Raw genomic sequence first — 20,822 nt, 5'->3', positions numbered from 1 at the left:
TGTAATCTTATAGTTGGTCTTCTTTTCATTTTCTCCTTTTGTCTCTACTATTGCTAGAGTAGTATTTTACATGTTTGATTATGCTGCTTCTGTGCTCAAATTATTTGAGAGCTCTAATTTAGTAGAATCAGGGAATACAAACTTGAACCATAATATGTGGTCTTTTATATACCACCTTCTGATGCCTTCCTCATACTGTGCCCTAAACCATCCTTCTGGATCCAGTCTTTCAAGGATGGCATCTGGAATGTGCCATCCTTGAAAGATTGAGAAGACCACTTGATTCATTTACTGTCTTCCACGATTCAGATGAATAATAACACTTTGAGAAAGGCTCTTAGTAGTTTGTGTACATATCTCATTCTTCTACTAGATTTTAAGCCCCTTGAAGGCAAAGTATGATAACAACTGTGTTGTTTTATAGAGTTCATGTGAGTAACAACCATCCTGTAAGTGCTAAATTGCTGAGTTGTTTGTTTCATGTAGAGTCACACTCAGATGATAAATTTATTCCTAGCAATTCCTTTAATAAGCACACAGGTACTTTAGGGTGTTGCTTTGAGACAAATCTTGAGGCTTTATTTTTGGAAGATATAAAGTAAATTGACATATTCCTAGCTTTTATAAGATGATGACATGATTAGATCTTTCTGTAGTCACAGACTAAAGAAGTCACTTTATATTATATAGGTCACTTTTCTTTGCCTATGCTGAAACTATCTTTCCACATATAGGAAGAAGCTCATAATACACAGTGAATAGATTGAGTGCAAATGTTTTTCTTTAGTGACATTGAGAAATGGATATAAGGGAATTGATGGACTCCTTTCTTATGGTTATAGTTAATGTGGTTTTGGTAAGTTTTTGAGTTGTTTTCATAACCATATGTGAGCTTAAGTTTTCTGCTTATGAGATCTATATTGATGCTGCTAAAACCAACCACTTTATAAGAAAATTAATTTTAGGGACAAGAAATGACTTACCTGGGGCTGGAGAGATGGCTCAGTGGCTAAGAGTACTGGCTGCTCTTCCAGAGAACTCAAGTTTGATTCCTAGCACCGGCATGGTGGCTAACAACTGTCCTTAACTCCAGTTCCAGGGGGAATCCAACATCCTCTTCTGACCTCTGTGGCCATTGCATGACGCTAGTGCACTTACATACATGCAGGCAGCACACATAAAATAAAAAATAATAAATACTTTTTTCTTTTCTGCTTTTTGAGACAGGGTCTCCCTGTAGCCCCAGCTGGCCTGGAACTCACTATGTAGATCAGACTGGCCTTGAACTCAAAGAGATCCACCTGCCTTTGCCTCCCAAGTGCTGGGATTAAAGGTGTGCGCCACCACACCTGGCATAAATGCTTTTTTAAAAAAGAGAAATGACCTGCCTTAAAAAAGTATGAAGTTAGCTTTTTACTCATTTTTAAAGGCATTATAAATAGCGGTTTAGTATTATAATATTGTTCTTTTAAAAGTGGAATCAGCTGGGCGTGGTGGCGCACGCCTTTAATCCCAGCACTCTGGAGGCAGAGGCAGGCGGATCTCTGTGAGTTCAAGGCCAGCTTGGTCTACATAGTGAGTTCAAGGCCAGCTTGGTCTACATAGTGAGTTCCAGGACAGCTGGGGCTACAGGGAGACCCAGTCTCAAAAAGACCACCCCCCCACAAAAAAGGGGTATTAGCCTCCTCAGTCTTTATGTCATGACATTGTGCCTAAATGCTGGTTTGATAAGGACTAAGGCCTTTCACATGTTTGGAATCCCCTAGTTGGGCATGCAAAATAATCCCATTGACCTTTTTTTAAAAAAAATATTTTTATTTTGTGTGTATGAGTGTATTGCCTGCATGTATGTGAGTGTACCCATGTCATGCAATGCCATGGAGGTCAGAAGAGCGCTTCGGATTCCCCTGGAACTGGAGTTAAGAATGGTTCATAGCCACTGTGTGGGTGCTGGGAATCAAATCCGGGTCCTCTGCAGGAGCAGTCAGTGCTCTTAACTGCTGAGCCATCTCTCCAGCCCCTCCCATTGACCTTTAATATTAAAGTAATTATAGGTTGTCATTTCATGCTATGTTAAATTAGTACTCACTGAGAAACCAAGTCATCTGTGAAAATGCTTTGTAGGATTTTCCTCTTGAACATGAGCCTGTGTCCACCCATTTAAAATGAGTGAGAAACTGAAAGGGTAGGCTAGCATTATTCAAGTCAGTTTAGGAAAATATTCTCCTTTCTTACTTGGGATGGATACAGGGGGAACTTAATAAATTTTATTGATAGTGCTTCATATGATAATATTAAATTGTACTTAAAAATAAATATAATCATAAAAGCACATCTTGATCTAGGTTAACTACTAAATGGTTGGAGTTTATTACCACACATCTTACTTTCTTTGCTTCTCCTTCAGCTTAAAAGAGCTATGAACACGTGTTTGCTGTATCCACATCAATAATTTTGAGGGAGCTATGTCAAAATGAAAAAAAAAATTGGCTTTGTTTTCTCTTTATCACTTTCTTTAAATATTTTTAGCAGGTTGGTGTATGTTCTAGGATTTTTTTTTCTAATCTCATTTGTTTTTTTTTTCTTTCATGAACTACTAAATATTTATTTTGTCTTTATATTCTATAAAATATTCTATAAGTGACTTTAAAAAGTAATAGTATAGAGAATAACTTTTCAGTTTGATATATGTAATTTCTCAATCCATTAAATAAAGTATTTTAAAGTGAAAGTGGAATGTTATTGTATGCTCAGGAAATACTAAAATGTAGTGGTTTGGGTACAGATTACATATAGTTAAGGTATGCAGTGTGATAGTTTATCAGTTTAGTTTGTATAAAGTTTCTGAGAATAGATAGAACCTACATTTCATAAATATTTCCAACCATATTATCTTAACATTTTAAAAATATGATGATATAATGCTGTTGTCTTATGCTTGAGCATCATTGTATGTGTATATGCCCAAGAAATAGGGTGGGGCTACCATAGATGCTTTTCCCTCTATGTCCTACCATGATACAGAATTGTTTTTGTATTGGTAACTGAAATTTCAAGTGCTTTAAAATATACTAAACTAATGGTGGTAAGAATTGTTACAAATTATTGATAGACATACAGCTTGAAAATATTACTCTCATCAGGCATATATAATACATTCTACTTACAGATGCTTAAATATGATAATTTGGAGATTGACTAAAACTGTTCTCCAAAGCAAAAAAGAATGAGAGGGAAAAAACATATGAAGTTTAGTGAACAGTTTAAGATAAAACTGTGAACACTAAAATTGTTTCTAAGAGTGAGTCCTGTGTTTGTTTCAGCAGCACATACACTGTTAAAAATGATTTCCATTTGGTTTTTAAAATCATGAATCAGGTTCTTCTTTCTCCAGTTTAGAAGTGAGATTCCTGCTTGCACAGAGTCCACTCTTAGCCTTTCTCTTGACTGGTAAATAGCTGGTAGTCAGGGGGAAGCAAGCTTGCTCTTTTGGATCTTCATTTCCTGGACCTTACTGTAGACTTGTTTCTTCATTCCTAGCTGATTCATTGCTAGCAAATATTTTTCTATTAATTTGAAATAGTAGAAGCAGAAAAGTTCACTTTGTTAAAAAAACAAATGTGGGTTGCTTTTCCATTTTTGTTGAACCTGTCTTTGTGCTTGAGTACCTACTGTGTGCCAGGCACCATGTTGAATATGTAGTAAAAGTGCAGTCCTTGCTTACCCTTTTGGAACCCACAGTTACATACAAGTAAGGTGAAAACAGGCGGGCTGATTACTTAATTGACTTTGGAGCTTGGAAATGAAGGCTAAAGAGTGTGAAGGGAGAAGCCAGAGGAGGAAAGGGAAAAATGTCAGATCAACTTCTCACGTGATTGGTAGAAGAACTGCACCTGAAATTTTGGATAGTGTTAAAGTCCTCAGTAACTGTTACCTTATTACTGTCCTTACAGACACAGCTTCAGCATTGAACTCAAAAGGGATTATTTTCATCGAAACTGCTGCTGATAGAATAGTTTGAAATACCTGTTATATCAAGTCTGTTTTTATAGATAAGAAAATTGGAGCACTCACAGAGGAAGTGACTGACTGAGAGCCTCCTCTTGAGTAGCAGTGCTAGGCATTTAATTCCAGGGATTATTGTCCAGTGATTGAATAGCCTATTTCATTTAGTAGTTGTTGGTGAGAGGGGGTTCCATAAAAAACTAAATGATAATAAATTGACCAGAGTCCAATACTTTGCATTGATAGAGGTTTTTTTTTTTTTCCTGCCATACCACGTTTACTCCTGTGTAATATGATCATTTTCTTTTTTGCGTCTTCACCTAAATATTGCAAATGTTAAAATAAATAAAAGTAAAGATTCTTCTATAGCTAGTCACAATCTTCATACTTTTGAGCAGCAACTAAAAGGAGAATGGGCATGCCTTCTTCTCTTTTAGACTTTGAAGCCCATGCTGGCAACCCTGTTCAAAGTCCTTATTTTATCCATATTGGTCTTTCTTTGTGTTCAGGAGGAGTAAGATGATAAAAAAAAAAACCTTAGGAATTATATCATAAAGGAATCTTGAGATCTAATTAATGTACTCATGACTGAACATTTGACAGTATCAATATTATTCAATCTACTAATATATGTCTGGCCTTTTGTAGCTCAGAAACATTTGTTCTGACATATACTATCTTCTTTCTAGATTTATTTTTCTTCTGCTTGGTGATAGTCTTCTAAAAAATGAACAATTGTGACTTTTCTTACAATGCATAATTCGATGACTAAGAGGAGACAGATTCAGAATTTGTCAGTTTTCATATACTACAGATACTTCATAATCCCAAGAGGGTTTTGGCTGTTGTTTCAAAAAAAGGAAGGTTACTTATCTGCCTAACTAAGTACACATATAAATATGTATTATATATGAATGGGTTAAGTATTAAAGCTTATAGTACATGTTATGTATATATGTATGTAAAGTACATAAAAGTTCATATTTCTAGAAGAATTTCTTGGTATTTCAGATCCACATACCTAAGTGTCTACTGACTAGCTCCATTTACATGCCCCTAAGTACATCCCATTAGTGATAATGCTTGTCTCTCCCAAACCTGGTTTTCAGTAAATGGGACACTTGTCTACCTGGTAGTGTAAGTCTGAAATCTTGAATGTGTCCCAATACAATTTTTTCACTTCATCAGTCTTCCTCTACTTCATTTTTTTCAGGGTAACTCTCCGCAGGGAAACATCTTCCTATTTAGTCAGCCAGTATCAGTCAGATCTCTCTTTATAGATATTCAAGGCAGTAAATTCCTTTTTATTATTTATAGTTTATAATTATGCACTTATGGGTGCAAATTACTGACTAGTCTTTCTGCTGTCTGTGAGCTTCATGAGAGCCAGGGTAGTTACAGCTTGACACAAACAATGTGTTCAGTAAGCTTTTTGGAATGAGTGAATAAATGAATGGGTGAATGAAGTCTTCTTTATTCTTTACTGATGTTCGCAGTAATTTTATTCCTACTTGATAAGCAAGTCTCTTTCTAATCTGAAAACCCAGTTACTTGACATTAGTGTGCTGATTTGATTTTCACTTACAATTAGAGTGCTTAGTGCTCAGGGCTACTTTGTCCATTTTGTGAATCTAGACCATTTTGTTTGGTTATCTTTTATCTGTTTGTATGTGTCAGTGAATTTGTTTTGTTTTAAACATTTTTTATGGAATTTTCTGCATTTTATATAATCTTTTTTAAAAAATATTTTTTGTTTATTATTTTTATTTTGTGTGTATGAGTATATTGCCTGCATGTATGTGAGTGCACCTGTGTTGTGCAGTGCCATGGAGGTCAGAAGAGGGCTTCGGATTTCCCTGGAACTGGAGTTAAGGATGGTTCATAGCTGCCATGTGGGTGCTGGGAATCAAACCTGGGTCCTCTGTAAAAGCAGTCAGTGAGTGTTCTTAACCACTGAGCCATCTCTCCAGCCCCTATAATAGATCTTAATAAAATTTAGACCCCCCCTCCCACCCATCTGCAGCCCCTATTTTCCCCCCACCAAATTTAATGCATTCTGACATATGTTGTGTTACCCAGTCAAGCATTTGTACTCAGAGGTCCCTTGGTGCAAGTTCATTCACTGGCATCTAGTCAGCCTATCTGGAGTCACTCCCTTAAAGAAGATCTACTCTCCCTCACCCAGCAGTAATCAGTTGCCAATAGTTCCTCAGCTAGAGTTGGGACCTGCTGCCCATTTCCATTTTTCTATGCTGAGTTTTTGTCTGTTTTATGGCTCTTGTGCATATGTGTCACCTATCCAGGGACACACACTCTGCAGTCTCTTGTTCTCTAAAACTTGGCGTTATGGTCTTGTGTGTGCATTGCATTCTGTTGCATGAGGACGTTTTACTGGTGAGTTGGGGGATGTATTAGTATTCTTTCTGCTTGTTCTGCTATGTCCCTATGTAGATGTGTTACTTAGGCTGGGCATCTCTCAGACATATATTATTTGTGACAAGTTATGGAACTCTGTAATAGTCTCCGTGTGTTACAAAAAGAAGCTTCTTATGAGTGGTGAATGGTATAGTATACTTTTCACGGTTGGTAGGCACTTCTGACACAGGCACATCAGGAGACTATTTTGTTTTTTTGAACTGCATGTGTTGTAACATTGTGACTTGTTTTTGGTTTCTCTCGTTTAAGTTTTTTTTTTTTTTTGCTTATTCTAATGTTCATTTGAGAACTATACCCAACAAAGATATATTTCAAAATCAACCAAAAAACTGTTCGTGTGTATTTGTGTATTTTTTGTTTGCTTGTTTCTGTCATTTTCCCTTCTTATTTTATCACAGTGAGACGTGTTCTTCACTCATTTTTGTTGTGGCTATTTTATCGGTTATTCTAATGTTTATTAATGAAGTTTACTGAGCAGGCACAGTACTTTAAGATTAGGGGTAGCGTCTACTTGCTCTGGTATCTATCTCTGGAAGTGCTTCTATTTAAACAAGATCTCAGTAAACACTGAGCCTTAGGAAGCTACTATAGTCTAGTTAATCAGCTGCTATGCATTTCTTTTAAGAGATGAATTTATTCCAGAATGCTGAGGTTTTTCATAGTAGGATTAAGCTACCCTTTTTGATGAATAGTGAAGAGTTCTGAATGATTATCATAGGAAGAAAAAATCTAGTTAAACATCTGGTACAGATAAGGAAATTATCATTTCTTTTTTGTTAGTGGTTAAAAATAGTGGCAACTGGGGAATGTAAACATCTATTTGGAAGAATTATTCAAACTTCCTAATAATGGTAACAGTATTTCACTTAATTTAAAATTCAGGCACTCAGCAATTTTGTGATGACTAGAAAAATGAAAACCTTATTTTTTACTAGTATTGTGCTATCATCAAAAATACAGGAAATATGTCTGGATACTCCTTTTCACGGCACCACCATTTACTCAACTGTTGTAGACCTCCTAAATTTAAAGTTAGAATTATACTAAATTCATGTTTTGAATTGACAAATTGTTAATTTGAAGTATAGATTAAATAATCTAAATCCAGTTGTACTCAGATTTATTTTGATTTATTCATGTTGATGTGGCTGGGAAAGTAGGTTTACAACAGGCCTGGTTTGTCACCATGTTTTAATTCTAATCATCTTGTTCTTATTTTCTTCCCAGTTTATTTTTACTGAGCGCTCACATGCTCGCATGCACACACACACACACACACACACACACACACAAAACATTTTCTTTGGATGTTTCACATATGCTCCTGTTTCCTTCCATGAAAGGTGAGTGAGGCAGTTTACTCACTGGAAGTAGGAAATTCCAGAGGTTCTTAAGAAATCTGTCAAAAAAAAAAAAAACTGGGACTAGAGAGAGAGCTTAGCTCATAAAGTGCTTAGAAGCATAAGGACATGAATTTGATTCCCCATAATCCACATTAAAATAAAATAATGGAATGACACCCGAGACTGTGTGGCCTCCATGCACACATACCTACACAGGCTCGTGTGCACACACATGAAAACTATCAGAAGAAACTGGCTTTCTGTACATATCTTCAGGACTGCGTCCTATTGTTTATTAAAGGCAATGCTGCCCTCTGGTGTCCAGAAGCCAGTTCAGCTCATGTCTTCCTCCTTTAAATTGCTTTTGCAGTCTTGCAGCTTAAACTACAAGGACTGGAGAGGTGCTCAATGGTTAAGAGCATCTGCTGCTTTCCCAGAGGAGCCCTGTTTGGTTCCCAGCACTCAAATGTCATACAGCTGCCTGTAACTCCAGTTCCAGGTGATCTTATTTTGGCCTCCGTGGACACTAGGCATGCACATGGTGTACATACATACATGCAGACACTTATATAGAAAATAAAATAAATTTTAAGAAGGTCACCTCTAAAGAAAAAAAAAAACCTTTTTAAGAAATAAATAATATTTAAACCTTAGTCTGTTTGCTGGCTTGAAGCCAACTGGATCAGGTAATTGGGAGTTATATTGGTGTCAAAATTTATTTACTGCCACTCTTCTGATAGATAATGTTCAAGGGATTTTATTTCTTTAAACATTTTTTATATTACTTTCCTCTGTTTATAAGGAAAGTATTCCTAATCCTTATTTTAAAAATATACACTGAATCACTGTCAACTTTTTAAAGCTAAATCACTCTTTCCCTCACTTTTGTAACTGATGTGTCATTTTTCATTTCATTCTGAATATGGATCGTAATTTCTTTTGCCTGTGTTTTTTCTTCACAAGCACGCCTTTCATATAATGATAGAGGTAAGATGCATTGATGTTTGTTTTATGGTTGTGAAACTTTTTGTGGATGCATACAAAACATTTGTCCTTAGAGTTTTGTTTTTATTGTTGCTTTACTGTGCATCCTCTATAGTTTATATACATTTATGTTATAGAACTCCTAACAGTATAAAAATATCATTTATTTGACATAGTAAAAACATTTGGTTTTAAAGGATTGTTAACAGTATTTATTGTATTGTCTATAAAGGTAGAGTGTAGAAACAACTGTTTCAGCTGATTAGAAGAAACAACTTAATGATCCATTAGCCTTAGAAACCTTGTAGTGGTAATTTTTATATGCTTAAATGTTCGCATGTGCTCATGTAAATAAGAGATGACTTTCTGGTCCAGCCCTCATCTTTTAATGTGAAATCTGTGTTTTCCAGCACTTCATCTTTGGCCATCTCTGACAAATGAACTAGCTGCAAAGGTGTTGCTTTTCATGATCTTTTACTATCTAGAAGGTTAATGCTGTGTGCTTAAGTTAGAATGTTTTCATTGGAATACTCAGAAATAAGCAAAATGATTGCAAGTGGCTTTGCAATCTCCACCTCTAACAATGTATTCCAGCATTGGCTGTAGTAATGACACTGGGTAGACAGTTTGGGTGGGGGGGGCCTTTTCCAATAATGGCAATTTCAGTATATCTTTTCAATATATCTTCTGATGTCTTAAGAAGAAATGTGATTAGGGTCTCTTCCAATGTGTATCTTCTTAGTTTTATAGCAAATGACATAGCTATTGAAAGAGAACTTAGGAGGCTTAGGAAAATTCTCAGAAATTTTGTACTCCTTGGGTCTGCTTCCTATAAGTTTTTTTGTGCAGCAGGGCAAAGCCATACTTTATGGATGACATCAGAATGTCGCTGATATTATGAAGTTCGCATTTGTCTTCCCAGGGGTTCCTATGTTTTAATGAAATATGTAAGTCTTTATTCCCAGAAACATAGTGTTTTGGTTAAGTCCTTTTTGTCTTTTTGAGACAGGGTCTCCATGTAGTCCCAGCTGGCCTGGAACTTATGTAGACCAGGCTGTCCTTGAACTCACAGAGATCTGCCTGCCTCTGCCTCCCAAGTCCTGGGATCAAGGGCATGCGCCACCACGCCTGGCAAGTCCAATTTTTTTTAATGATGCTAAAACACAGAGAATCATTACTAATATTCTTATAAAACAAGAAAAACTTAGATATTATAAATGCATTAAAACTTCATTCTAGTAATTTTTGTTTAAAAGCAAGAGTGTAGTAATTAGTACTATGGGTAAGGTGGACTATGAATTTACTCATTTTTGCATCTAATCCTTGAAGTATTTATGAATATTACTTTAAATTCCATTCAGAAATATAGCTCAAAAAGTTTTGATACTTGATAAAAATATCTCTCTATAGACCTTTTTCTTACCTTTTAAAAATTGGCCACGGTTTTTATTTAAATGTAAACTCTTTATATTTTTAAGAAATTTCGATAATTGGTTTTGGCAGTTATGATAAAATATTGAATAGAATTATAATATTAGGGGCCTGATCCAATATTTCTTCCTGAAATAAAGGTATTTAAAAATATCCAAGCAAAGTCATACAAACCTATTGGAACATTGAAGTTTATCTGTGCATCTGGAAAACATTTAACCATTTTTTCCCCTGAAACATAGGCATTAAAAATTACTCTGTTTCCTAATTTTAAAATTACTATTATTTTAAAATGATAGTTTGAACCACTGTTATATTATTAATTTGAGATATAGATTAAATCATCTAAATCTTGTTTCATTGATTAACTCATCTTTGTAGTTGGCACCTTTTTGAACTTAGACTAGATAATGTATAAGCTTTTGGAGATGTTTTGTTCAGTGTATATAAAAGCTGTATTGCCTTCTTATTTTCCCTCTTCAGCTTTCAGATCTTAACTGCAGATTTTATGAAAAACTAATTCTAACTAACCTATTTAGGTGTTTCTTTATGTACTTAAGCAACTCGTTCTTGGACCTCGAGGACTGGATGGTTTTCTTTGCCTTTGGAAGAGTAGTGTTCACCATTTTCCCTCAGTCACCACAGGCATCCTATTTAGTTCAGTGGTACCTCTTATTATAGGGGGAGACGGTCAGTCAAATGATGCCGGGAGGATATAGTTACCGTAGCAACTATCCAGCGAGATTTTGGTCCCCTTCCTCAAGAGTCATACTTCGAGTCATACTTGAGAGCTTGTCCTTCCTGTAGAATTTGTAGTTGACCTTCTTGATCCATCACTCTGCTAAACAGAAACACTTTGGCTTTACTAACCTTTATATATTTACTGTTTTTATTTTATGTGTATGAGTGTATTGCCTGCATGTATGTGAGTGCACCTGTGTCATGCAGTGCCATGGAGGTCAGAAGAGGGCTTTGGATTCCTCTGGAACTGGAGTTAAGGGCGATTCATGGCTGCCATGTGGGTGCTTGGAATTGAACCTGGGTCCTCTGCAAGAGCAGTCAGTGCTCTTAACCGCTGAGCCATCTAGCCAGACCCTAACTTTTGTATTTTTATGTGGGAACAGCGACTTTTGTAGACATTTTAAAATAAATATGAGTTTGGAATGAGTCACAGGAAATCTTCTCTCTTACTGTTTAAAAACAGGAGTTCTCAAACCATTTTATGAAGATTGTCTGCCTTAGAAGAAGTTGCATTCTTTTTCCATTTAATATTTTTGCAGTGTTTCTATTGCTGAGGGTCTTTCTAATGTTCGATAAACTTAAACTCCTGAATAAACTAGTGACTGAATGATGCCTATAGAGAACACTGAAAGTCTTTGAGGCATTAAAGAGGATGTTAAAAAAAGGGGGAAGAAAGGCTGAGTGAAATGCATTGATCTCAGATAAAATGCTGTTTCCAAGTATCTGAGATGCTACCTGGTGCCATCATGATTCTGTTCTTGCTGAAGACATTTTAGTTCCTCCTCACAGAACATGCTAGGTAGCTCTTGACAGTTCTGTTGCTTCTTTTCTAGCAGTTTTCCAAAGGTTTCTTATATCTTGCTTTAGTTGCAGATGATAAACATATAGAATGCTTGTAATGAAGGGTCACCACTGTAGTGGTTTAGGAAAATTTCCTTTCTATGCCCCATTTATGGTTTATATCGACTCTACTTTAAAAATTAATTATAGCAGCCATCTTGTCTTTTACCCACCATTCCATGAGTGCTACTTTTCTGTAATTTCATTTGTTTTTTCTTCTAATAATTATTTTTCCTCCCCCTCTCTCTCTCTTTTTTTTGCCATTTATCATAGCACAATTGTTATTTCTGATCAGTTTGGAAAGATAATGAAAGGGATGAACTGCTAATATCTTGAAAAATAAGAAGGAACAAATAAAAAGTTTGTATTAGAAGCTAATACTTATTTTAAATGCTTTTGGAATTTCATATACTTACCTATAGTATTTTCAGAATTACTTGTATTTATGAAATTAATGAAGAAAATTTAGTATTAAACAACTATTAAATAAAGTAGTAGATTTTGTGATTTTCTTTGAGACATAGCCATACTTTGTTCTTCCTGGTACTTTTCAAAGCCTTATCCTCTTAAGAAAATATAAACTGGATGAAACCAATGAAATACTATTAGGAATGTTTTTTGGTTTTGTTTTTCAGGACAGGGTCTTCTTGTGGCCTCAGGTAGCGTGGAACTTGCTGTGTAGACCAAGCTAGCTTTGATCTCACAGAAATCTGTTTCTTTCTGCCTCCCAAGTGCTGAGACTAAAGATCTGTGTCACCATGCCTGACTATTAGGAATGTTTCAACGTTCACAGAAAATCTTAGTGGGGAAAATTAGTGTGACTGGCTCAAAAAGCTGTTGGGTCTTTGCATTTGCTGTGCACAAGTAGCAGCAGTGCTAAATGCTGTTAGGATTTTAGTTCAAGTTGCCTCCTTTGTAATTTTAGTAATGCTTGAGAAATTTAGTTCTGACAAGATTGAAGTTACTGTCATGTGTTTACCTTTCTGTCAGTTGATTCTTGATCATAGTCACTTTTTTTCTCATTTCAGAATTAGTTTTCTCCTTATTTATGGTGTTATTCTTATTTATCTGTAGGACCCAGGACCACCTCCACCTTCCCCATTACTAGGTTTGAAGCCACTGCAGTTATTAGAAGTAAAAGCAAGAGGAAGATTTGGTTGTGTCTGGAAAGCTCAGTTGCTCAATGAATATGTGGCTGTCAAAATATTTCCAATACAGGTATGTTTCTTATTTTCTTTTTGGTCTTTTTGAGACAGAGTCTCCTTATAGCCCCAGCTGGCCTGTAATTCCCAATGTAGACGAGGCTGGTCCTGAACTCACAGAGATCTACCTGCCGCTCCCGAGTGCTGGGATTAAAGGCATGTGCTACCATGCCTGACTTTATAGGTATGTTTCTTGAAGTTTTCTCATCTCTCTTTGTATTTTGAAAGCTGTAATTGGCTAGGACATTGTAGCTTATACATAGTCTGAAAACTCAATCTATATATTCTGAAGTGATTCTTTGTGATATTGGGAAAGGGAGGTTAGCCCTTCTGTGTCTGCCTTCATACCTCAGAGATGGGATTATTAGTATAATAGTTTTGTTTGTTTGGAGTATTCGAATTATAGTAAATGAACATACCTTTTGTCAATAAAAATTTTACAGAAATAGTAAAGATGAGTATTTCAGTTACAAAAATAACCTTGTTGTCTGCGTAGTTATTTCAATACCCCCTTGATGATCAGAAAAAGCAATAGATTGTGTGTTTTGCTTTAGAATTGAAGCTTAGAGCTACATTACCACACCTTCATTTCTTTTCATTGTACGTTGAGTGGTTATACATAATTATTTCAGATTTTGTTTGGTAACATTTCAGAGGCAGTGATTCAAGATTTCAAATAATTTTTATTTTGACTTGTTTTTCTTTTTGGGGGGTGGGTAGGTGGGTGCATTGAACTTTGTTGATGGTATTTAAGAGAGGAGGGCTCCCTAAGCCTTTCCCCTTCCTTTGGGGCACTAGGATGGAGACTGTGAAGGGAGATAATGTGTTGGGGGCTGAGTTGGGGCAGGGATCCCCCAGCTGAGGGCCTCTCTCTTCCTCTTGCTGGGGTGAGTGGGTCAGAGCTTCATACTCCTTGGGGGCCATGTGGACCATGAGGTCCACCACCCTGTTGCTGTAGCCAAATTCGTTGTCATACCAGGAAATGAGCTTGACAAAGTGATCGTTGAGGGCAATGCCAACCCCAGCATGAAAGGCAGAAGAGTGGGTATCGCTGTTAAAGTCGCAGGAAACGACCTGGTCCTCAGTATAGCCCAGGATGCCCTTTAAGGGGTCCTTGGATGCCTGGTTCACCACCTTCTTGGTATCATCATATTTAGCAGCTTTCTCCAGGTGGCAGGTCAGATCCCGATAGACACGTTGGGCATAGGAACATGGAAGGCCATATCATTGAGTTTCCTCTTTAGTTCTGGGATGACCTTGCCCATAGCCTTGGTAGCGTCAGTGGCTGTAGGGATGATGTTCTGGGAAGCCCCATGTCCACCATGCCACAGTTTCCCAGAGGGGCCGTCCACAGTCTTCTGAGTAGCTGTGATGGCATGAAGTGTCATGGATGACCTTGGCCAGGGGCACTAAGCAGTTGGTGGTGCAGGAGGCGTTGCTGACAATCTTGGTGAGTTGCCATATTTTTCATGGTTACGCCCATCACAAACATGGGGGCATCAGCAGAAGGGGCAGAGATGATGACTGTTTTGGCTCCACCCTTCAAGTGGGTCCCAGCCTTCTCCATGGTAGTGAAGACCCCAGTAGATTCTACAACATACTCGACACCAGCATCACCCCATTTGATGCTGGCAGGATCTTGCTCCTGGAAGATGGAGATGGCCTTCCCATTGATGACAGGTTTCCCAGTCTCAGCCTTATCTGTACCATTGAACTTTCAGTGGGTGGAATCATACTGGAACATGTAGACCATGTAGTTGAGGTCAATGAAGGGGTCATTGATGGCAACAGTGTCCACTTTGCCAGAGTCGAAGGCAGCCCTGGTGACCAAGCACCTGATATGGCCAAATCCGTTCACTCCAACCTTCACCATCATGTCTCAGGTACAAGGTTGGCACTGCATGAGAAGATGCGGCTGTCTCTAGAACTAGGAGGAGCAGAGAGCTGACTTGTTTTTCTTTTAAAAGCAGTTGAACTTCTCATAAAAGCTGACCTAATGCACTTCTGTACTGCTTTTTTGGTTTGTTTCATTGATGGTATATTTTGGTGATTCCATCCTCCCTTTTCTCTTGCAAATATGCTCCTGTGGCTAGTGGTATTCTTGGTATTGAGACCTTGGCTACATTTGGTGATACAGACTCTAATACTATACTTGCACGTTGAACCTGCATTATTCCAAAGTTACCGCTTAAGCAACTTGCTTGCCTTAATATGTTTAGAGTTTTACCTTCTCCCCTCTTCTAAAGTTTATTCCATAGAGTCTAAAGAAATTTATTACTTCTGCTTATTTATTTTGGTAGCAGTATAGATCCTAAGGCTAGTACTCATTCAGAAAGAGAATGTATTCTGTTGTGCTGAGACTCATGAATAAGGTAAGGGAGGAGAAGTTATTTCAGTGTGTGAAGAGTCTTAAAAATTAGACTAAAGCATTTGGATATTAAGAGTAGAAACAAGAATATCAACTATTTTATTGAATGCTTTTACTGACAAAGCAATGATTTACATATTTCATGAGTACATACATTATCAGTATATACTTGTAATACAACAACATTAGAGACTGATGGTGCAGTTATTCTTTTACTTCACTGTGGAAACAGAATGATTTAAATTAGAGAAAAAGCCAGAATTTAAACTTAACTTAGATCCCAAAACTTCCTAACCATTGTTTTATGGTGTACCACACTTTCATTGCCCTTTCATAGTAGAAATAAACTAATTTTTTATTAGTAGATAGATAGTAGACATAGATAATTTGTAGACATGAATGAGTAATTTGTAGTTTTAAAGAACATTAGGTATTGTTAACCTTTACAGGATGTTGGGCTGGGAACTGTTTTCTATTTATGATGGTTATTTTACCTAAGTTACATCTTTTAGGGAGATGATTGTGAATAGTACCATGAATAACTTCACACTATGTGGTGCTTGCAGCAACTCATAAGCAAAATGTGTTGCCATTTCAGATACAAAAATGCAGTGTTTTTGACGAACTTCTGTGTTTGTAAACTTATCAATACAGAAAAGCAAGTCTGAGGGATTGGGGTAGAGCAAGCATTTTTTATGGATTGTTATACTTGTCAGACCTTTCTTTTTTAAAAAAATTGACAAGGAGCTGGAGAGATGGCTCAGTGCTTAAGTTCACTGGCTGTTCTTGCAGAGGACCTGGGCTCTGTTCCCAGTACCCACGTGGTGGCTAACTGTCTGTAATTCCAGTTCCAGTGGTTCTGATGCCCTCTTTTGACCTCTGTGAGCATTTAAGAAATGAATTAAAATAACAAAACAGAAGATCATTTGTACTTAGCTTTAAAAAATTATTATTATTTTGTAATTTTATGTATATGAGTGTATTGCCTGTGTGTGTGTAAGCACACCCATGTTGTGCAGTGCCCACAGAGATCAGAAGAGGTGTTGGATTCCCCTGGAACTGGAGTTATAGATGGTTGCTAGCTGCCATGTGAGTGTTGGGAATCAAACCCAGGTTCTCTCAAGAGTGCTCTTAAGCACTGAACCATCTCTCCAGCCCCAATTTTTACTTAGCTTTTTGTTTTGTTTTCAGACTTGCTCTAATAATTTCAGTGTGGTTTATTTCCTTGTATTTTTGTGTTCTTGCTGTACTTTAACTGTAGGACAAGCAGTCATGGCAGAATGAATATGAAGTCTATAGTTTACCTGGAATGAAGCATGAGAACATACTGCAGTTCATTGGTGCAGAAAAACGAGGCACCAGTGTTGATGTGGACCTGTGGCTAATCACAGCATTTCATGAAAAGGTAAAAACTACTTAAGCTGAGTAAAACTGGGTTTTACCTAATGTTGACTATCATATTCCAGGAGACAGCATGTTATCATAGTTGATGAATATTTAATCTAAAAATAGATCACTCTTAAATAAAAATGTTTTAAAATCTAATGGAACAGCAAAGATAGCAATTTTCACCTAACCCTCTAATCATAGGGCATAACTTTGTCTCTCATTTCCTATATTGTGATTCTCTTAGGGGCACTTTAGAGTAGGCAGTGTTTAGTAATTTTCGTTTGTTATTTATCATCTAGTTAGATTTCAAGAGCCTTTTTTTTTCTCTTGAATTTTGTGCCTTTCAACTCTTAGTAATGAACCCAGAGTTAGAAGTATATATGATCTATCATTTATTACTAACTTGGAATTATTACCAAAACACACTTGCTGGGACTGGAGAGATGGCTTAACAGTTAAGAACACTGGCTGCTCTGTCAGAGGACCCAGGTTTAGTTCCTAGCACAAGAAGGCACCTAACAACCTTCTGTAATTCTGATTCCAGGGGATCTGAAGCCCTCTTCTGGCCTTTATGGGCATTGTGTACATGTGGTACATTTACATATATGCTGCAAAATAGTCATAAACATAATGTAAAAATAAATTTTTTAAAAACACCGCATTTGCTTTTTTCCTCTCATTTTTCAGTTTGGCTTTGTTTTGCTTTGTTTTTTGAGACAGGGTCTCCCTGTGCATTCTTGACTGGCCTGGAACTTGCTGTATAGTTTAGGCTGGCCTTGAACTCAGAGATCCACTGCCTCTGCCTCCTGAGTGCTGAGATTAAAGGCATTTGCCACCACACCTTTGTAGCTTGCTTTCTCATAGTTGTTTTGTCTTTTAATACAAGGTATTCCTATGTAGCCCAGGCTGGCTTCAGACTCATGATCTTTCTGTCTTAGCAGGATCCCAGGTCCTGGGATTATGGTCATACCTATCACACCCAGCTTGGAAATTGGGTTTTATAATCAGTTTCATATTTGTTAAGTGTCAGTGGCTTTATAAAACTTCACTTAGTATTTGGTCATAAAGATCATGGTAATCTCTAGAGAAGGTTCTGTGTATGTGTGTGTGTGTGTATGTGTGTGAGAGAGAGAGAGAGAGAGAGAGAGAGAGAGAGAGAGAGAGAGAGAGAGAGAGATCATGTGTGTACATACACAGGTGTATGTGAGTGTGGAAGCCAGAGGTCAATGTTTGAGTGTCTTTCTCAGTTGCTTTACATCTTATTTTTGTTGAGAAAGAGTCTCTCACAGAACCTACTGCTCACTAATTTGGCTATACTGGCTGGCCAGCAAGCTCCAAGAATTTGCCTGTCTGCCTGCCTGTGTCCTCCTAGTGCTGGGTTATAGAATTGTGCTGCCACACTGACATGGGTGCTAGAAATCTGTACTCAGGTCCTTGTGCTTGCATCGCAGGCTCTTTTACTGACTAAACCATCTCCCCCACCCCAGGAAGATTCTTTATATTAGTTATTATGTTTTAAATATAGTCCTATGATATCAGCATATTTTTCACTTTTAAGAGTTTTTACTAATATTTTATCCTAGTCCCTTTTTTTTTTTTTTTTGACCTTCTAAAAGGGGAGAGATTGTTTTTGTAAGAATACTTTAAAGATCAGTCCTTAGTGATTGGATGTTCATTAATGTGAATTGGAAGGAAATATGAGCCACTCTAAAGACTGCTTTTTGGAAATTATGCACTGAAAGGAAAGATATTTTTTGCCTTCCACAATCTCCTGTAGTACAAAGAAAAGACTTCATTTACTTACAGATTTTGTCAGGAACTTACGGGTTTCTTTTATTTTTCCCCTTCTTTCTTTAGGGTTCACTCTCAGACTTTCTTAAGGCTAATGTGGTCTCTTGGAATGAACTCTGTCATATTGCAGAAACCATGGCTAGAGGATTGGCATATTTACATGAGGATATACCTGGCTTAAAAGATGGCCACAAGCCTGCAATATCTCACAGGTAGAACAAGATTTATATTGTTTTCCCAGATGACTTATATATGTTTATTATTTAAACTTTTTGCTCTTCAGGTAAAATTGATTTTTGTCCTCTTATCCAATCATATTTGAAAAGGCAAAGATTTCCATGTTTTATAAATTAGGTTTATGATTGGCTAAGAAGAGTTTTGGGTAATATACATGCTAACCTTATTAGTAAATTTTTATTATCTCCTTATGCTCTAATTTGTCTCATTTCTGAAACTATGTTTGAGAATGAGAGTTTATTTTCTTCATCTAAAAGGAAAAATGATTTCGAATCATAATATGATTTGCTTAAAGGTAATTATAAATAGACACAAGGTAATGGAATTAAGGCAAGACTGAGTATTTTCTTTAATTCTTGAATGATATGTTCATTCCTTGAGCTCGGGCAGGAGACATCCAGGCAGCTGTGCAGTGAAGAAGTACCTAGACTCAGCAGTTTTCACACCTGGAAAAGGAAGTGTTTGTTTCTGGAAAATAAGATTCATTTTGCCATGAAATTCGAGCTGTTGTCTTATATTCAATTTAAAAATAGCCATTTTAATAGTAGGCATTAACTGTTCATTTACCAAGTACTTAGTTGGGTGTCCACTAGATTCTGATTTGCAAATGCTAACTGACTTACTGAGGAAGGGACCTTCTCATCTTCCTGTATGCAGCCCGCCTTCTGTTACTACATGGCAGCTAATCTTCATAGCTTCCGAAGGTCTTTAGGAATAGGGACCCTGAATATGTTTTGAGACAGAAAACAGTTGGTTACTGGAGCATTTGAATCTACCTCTACCTTACTATGGGTCAGAACTTGATACTTTTCCATGAGAAGCAGGTAGAAAAAGCACCATGGTAAGGGACCATTCTAAAATGTAAGATTGGCCCAATAGGCAAAAGACCCCAAGTGAGCTATTTTTTAAAACTGTTTTTCTAGTTTCAGTTTCTATGGAAATCTGTAACAAAAAGTTCTGAAATATTTTCATTACCTTAAAGAGTCACCAATGGACTCTCATATGAACATTTGAAAATTGCCCTCTTCTGACTTTTTTCGAGTTCCCTGTCTAGAACTTGCAATCCTGATTACTCTTGCCTTTACTTCTTTACACCTCCTATTCTTGATTCAAGGACTTTCTTTTCCCCTTAGAGACAAGGGGTATGCAATTAGGGAGTCTTTTAGATAGACCCACTGAAGGGGTACTCCAGTTGCCTCACCCTGCGTCCATGTTCAGCATGGAAGAAGCCAGAGCGATCTGCCTCCTGATTCCTTATCGGCAATTTGGGTAGCCCCTTCAGAGGATGGTGTGATAAGAATAGGAGGTAGAAATTGGCTAGGCATTAGGGTAAAAAGACCCCAAAGAAATGTAGCAAGTTTCTTGGCTAAAAGTCAAAATGTCCTTGGGCCTGTTAGCAACATACTCTGTTCCAAAGGCCAAAAAATGTCAAAAGTATTTGGGAGCTTGTATCTAACCCTTAAAAGATTTTAGGGTTACCTCTTCAGAGGGGGGAATGTTGGAGGGGAGGGAGTGGGCATGGATTTGATCAAAACACCTTATATGCATGTATGAAATTCTCAATAAAGTTTTTGTAAAAATTAAAAAAAAATCAGTAGTTTTATGATTGGCATCTAGAAATGATGTTGATAACATATTTCCAGAATGGCAGTTCTTCATAAAACTGCTTTATGGCGAGGATTCCGTTTTGCTCCTGTTATGAACAGGGTTTATCCCCTTACTCATGTGCTTCAGGCTAAACAGGGGCTCTGCTTAAGCATCTTCTTGCTTACTTTGCATTTCAGTTTAAAGTATTCTTTTATAGCATATATGTTCTCCCTTTCAATAAAGCTTTAAGAGATAACTTGTTTAAAATACTTAACTTTTATTTAAAGGGACATCAAAAGTAAAAATGTGCTGTTGAAAAACAATCTGACAGCTTGCATTGCTGACTTTGGATTGGCATTAAAGTTTGAGGCGGGGAAGTCTGCAGGTGATACCCATGGACAGGTAAGTAAAAATGATGATAAAATGTAAGCCCCCCCAAATATATATATATTTTTTATATATATAAAA

General features: G+C 36.9%; 1 protein-coding gene and 1 pseudogene across 2 annotated transcripts in view; one reads left to right on the top strand and one right to left on the bottom strand.

The window, feature by feature from the left end:
* The window catches only part of Acvr2a (activin A receptor type 2A), a 91,794-nt gene that overhangs the window by 62,501 nt on the left and 8,471 nt on the right, over positions 1-20,822 (top strand). The window contains exons 5-9 of one of the 2 annotated variants that reach the window (XM_008825178.3): positions 8,748-8,771; positions 12,855-12,998; positions 16,612-16,755; positions 18,597-18,742; positions 20,642-20,756. In XM_008825178.3, the coding sequence (XP_008823400.1) occupies positions 8,748-8,771; positions 12,855-12,998; positions 16,612-16,755; positions 18,597-18,742; positions 20,642-20,756 (573 nt within the window). The remainder of the gene's footprint in view (positions 1-8,747; positions 8,772-12,854; positions 12,999-16,611; positions 16,756-18,596; positions 18,743-20,641; positions 20,757-20,822) is intronic. The other variant, XM_008825179.2, reaches the window with a different exon arrangement.
* On the bottom strand, positions 13,161-15,212 carry LOC108490290 (annotated as a pseudogene).

The sequence above is a fragment of the Nannospalax galili genome, unplaced genomic scaffold (assembly GCF_000622305.1).
Source record: "Nannospalax galili isolate Female #2095 unplaced genomic scaffold, S.galili_v1.0 scaffold87, whole genome shotgun sequence".
Classification (NCBI taxonomy): Eukaryota; Metazoa; Chordata; class Mammalia; order Rodentia; family Spalacidae; genus Nannospalax; species Nannospalax galili.
This window is presented reverse-complemented; position numbering and strand designations above follow the sequence as displayed.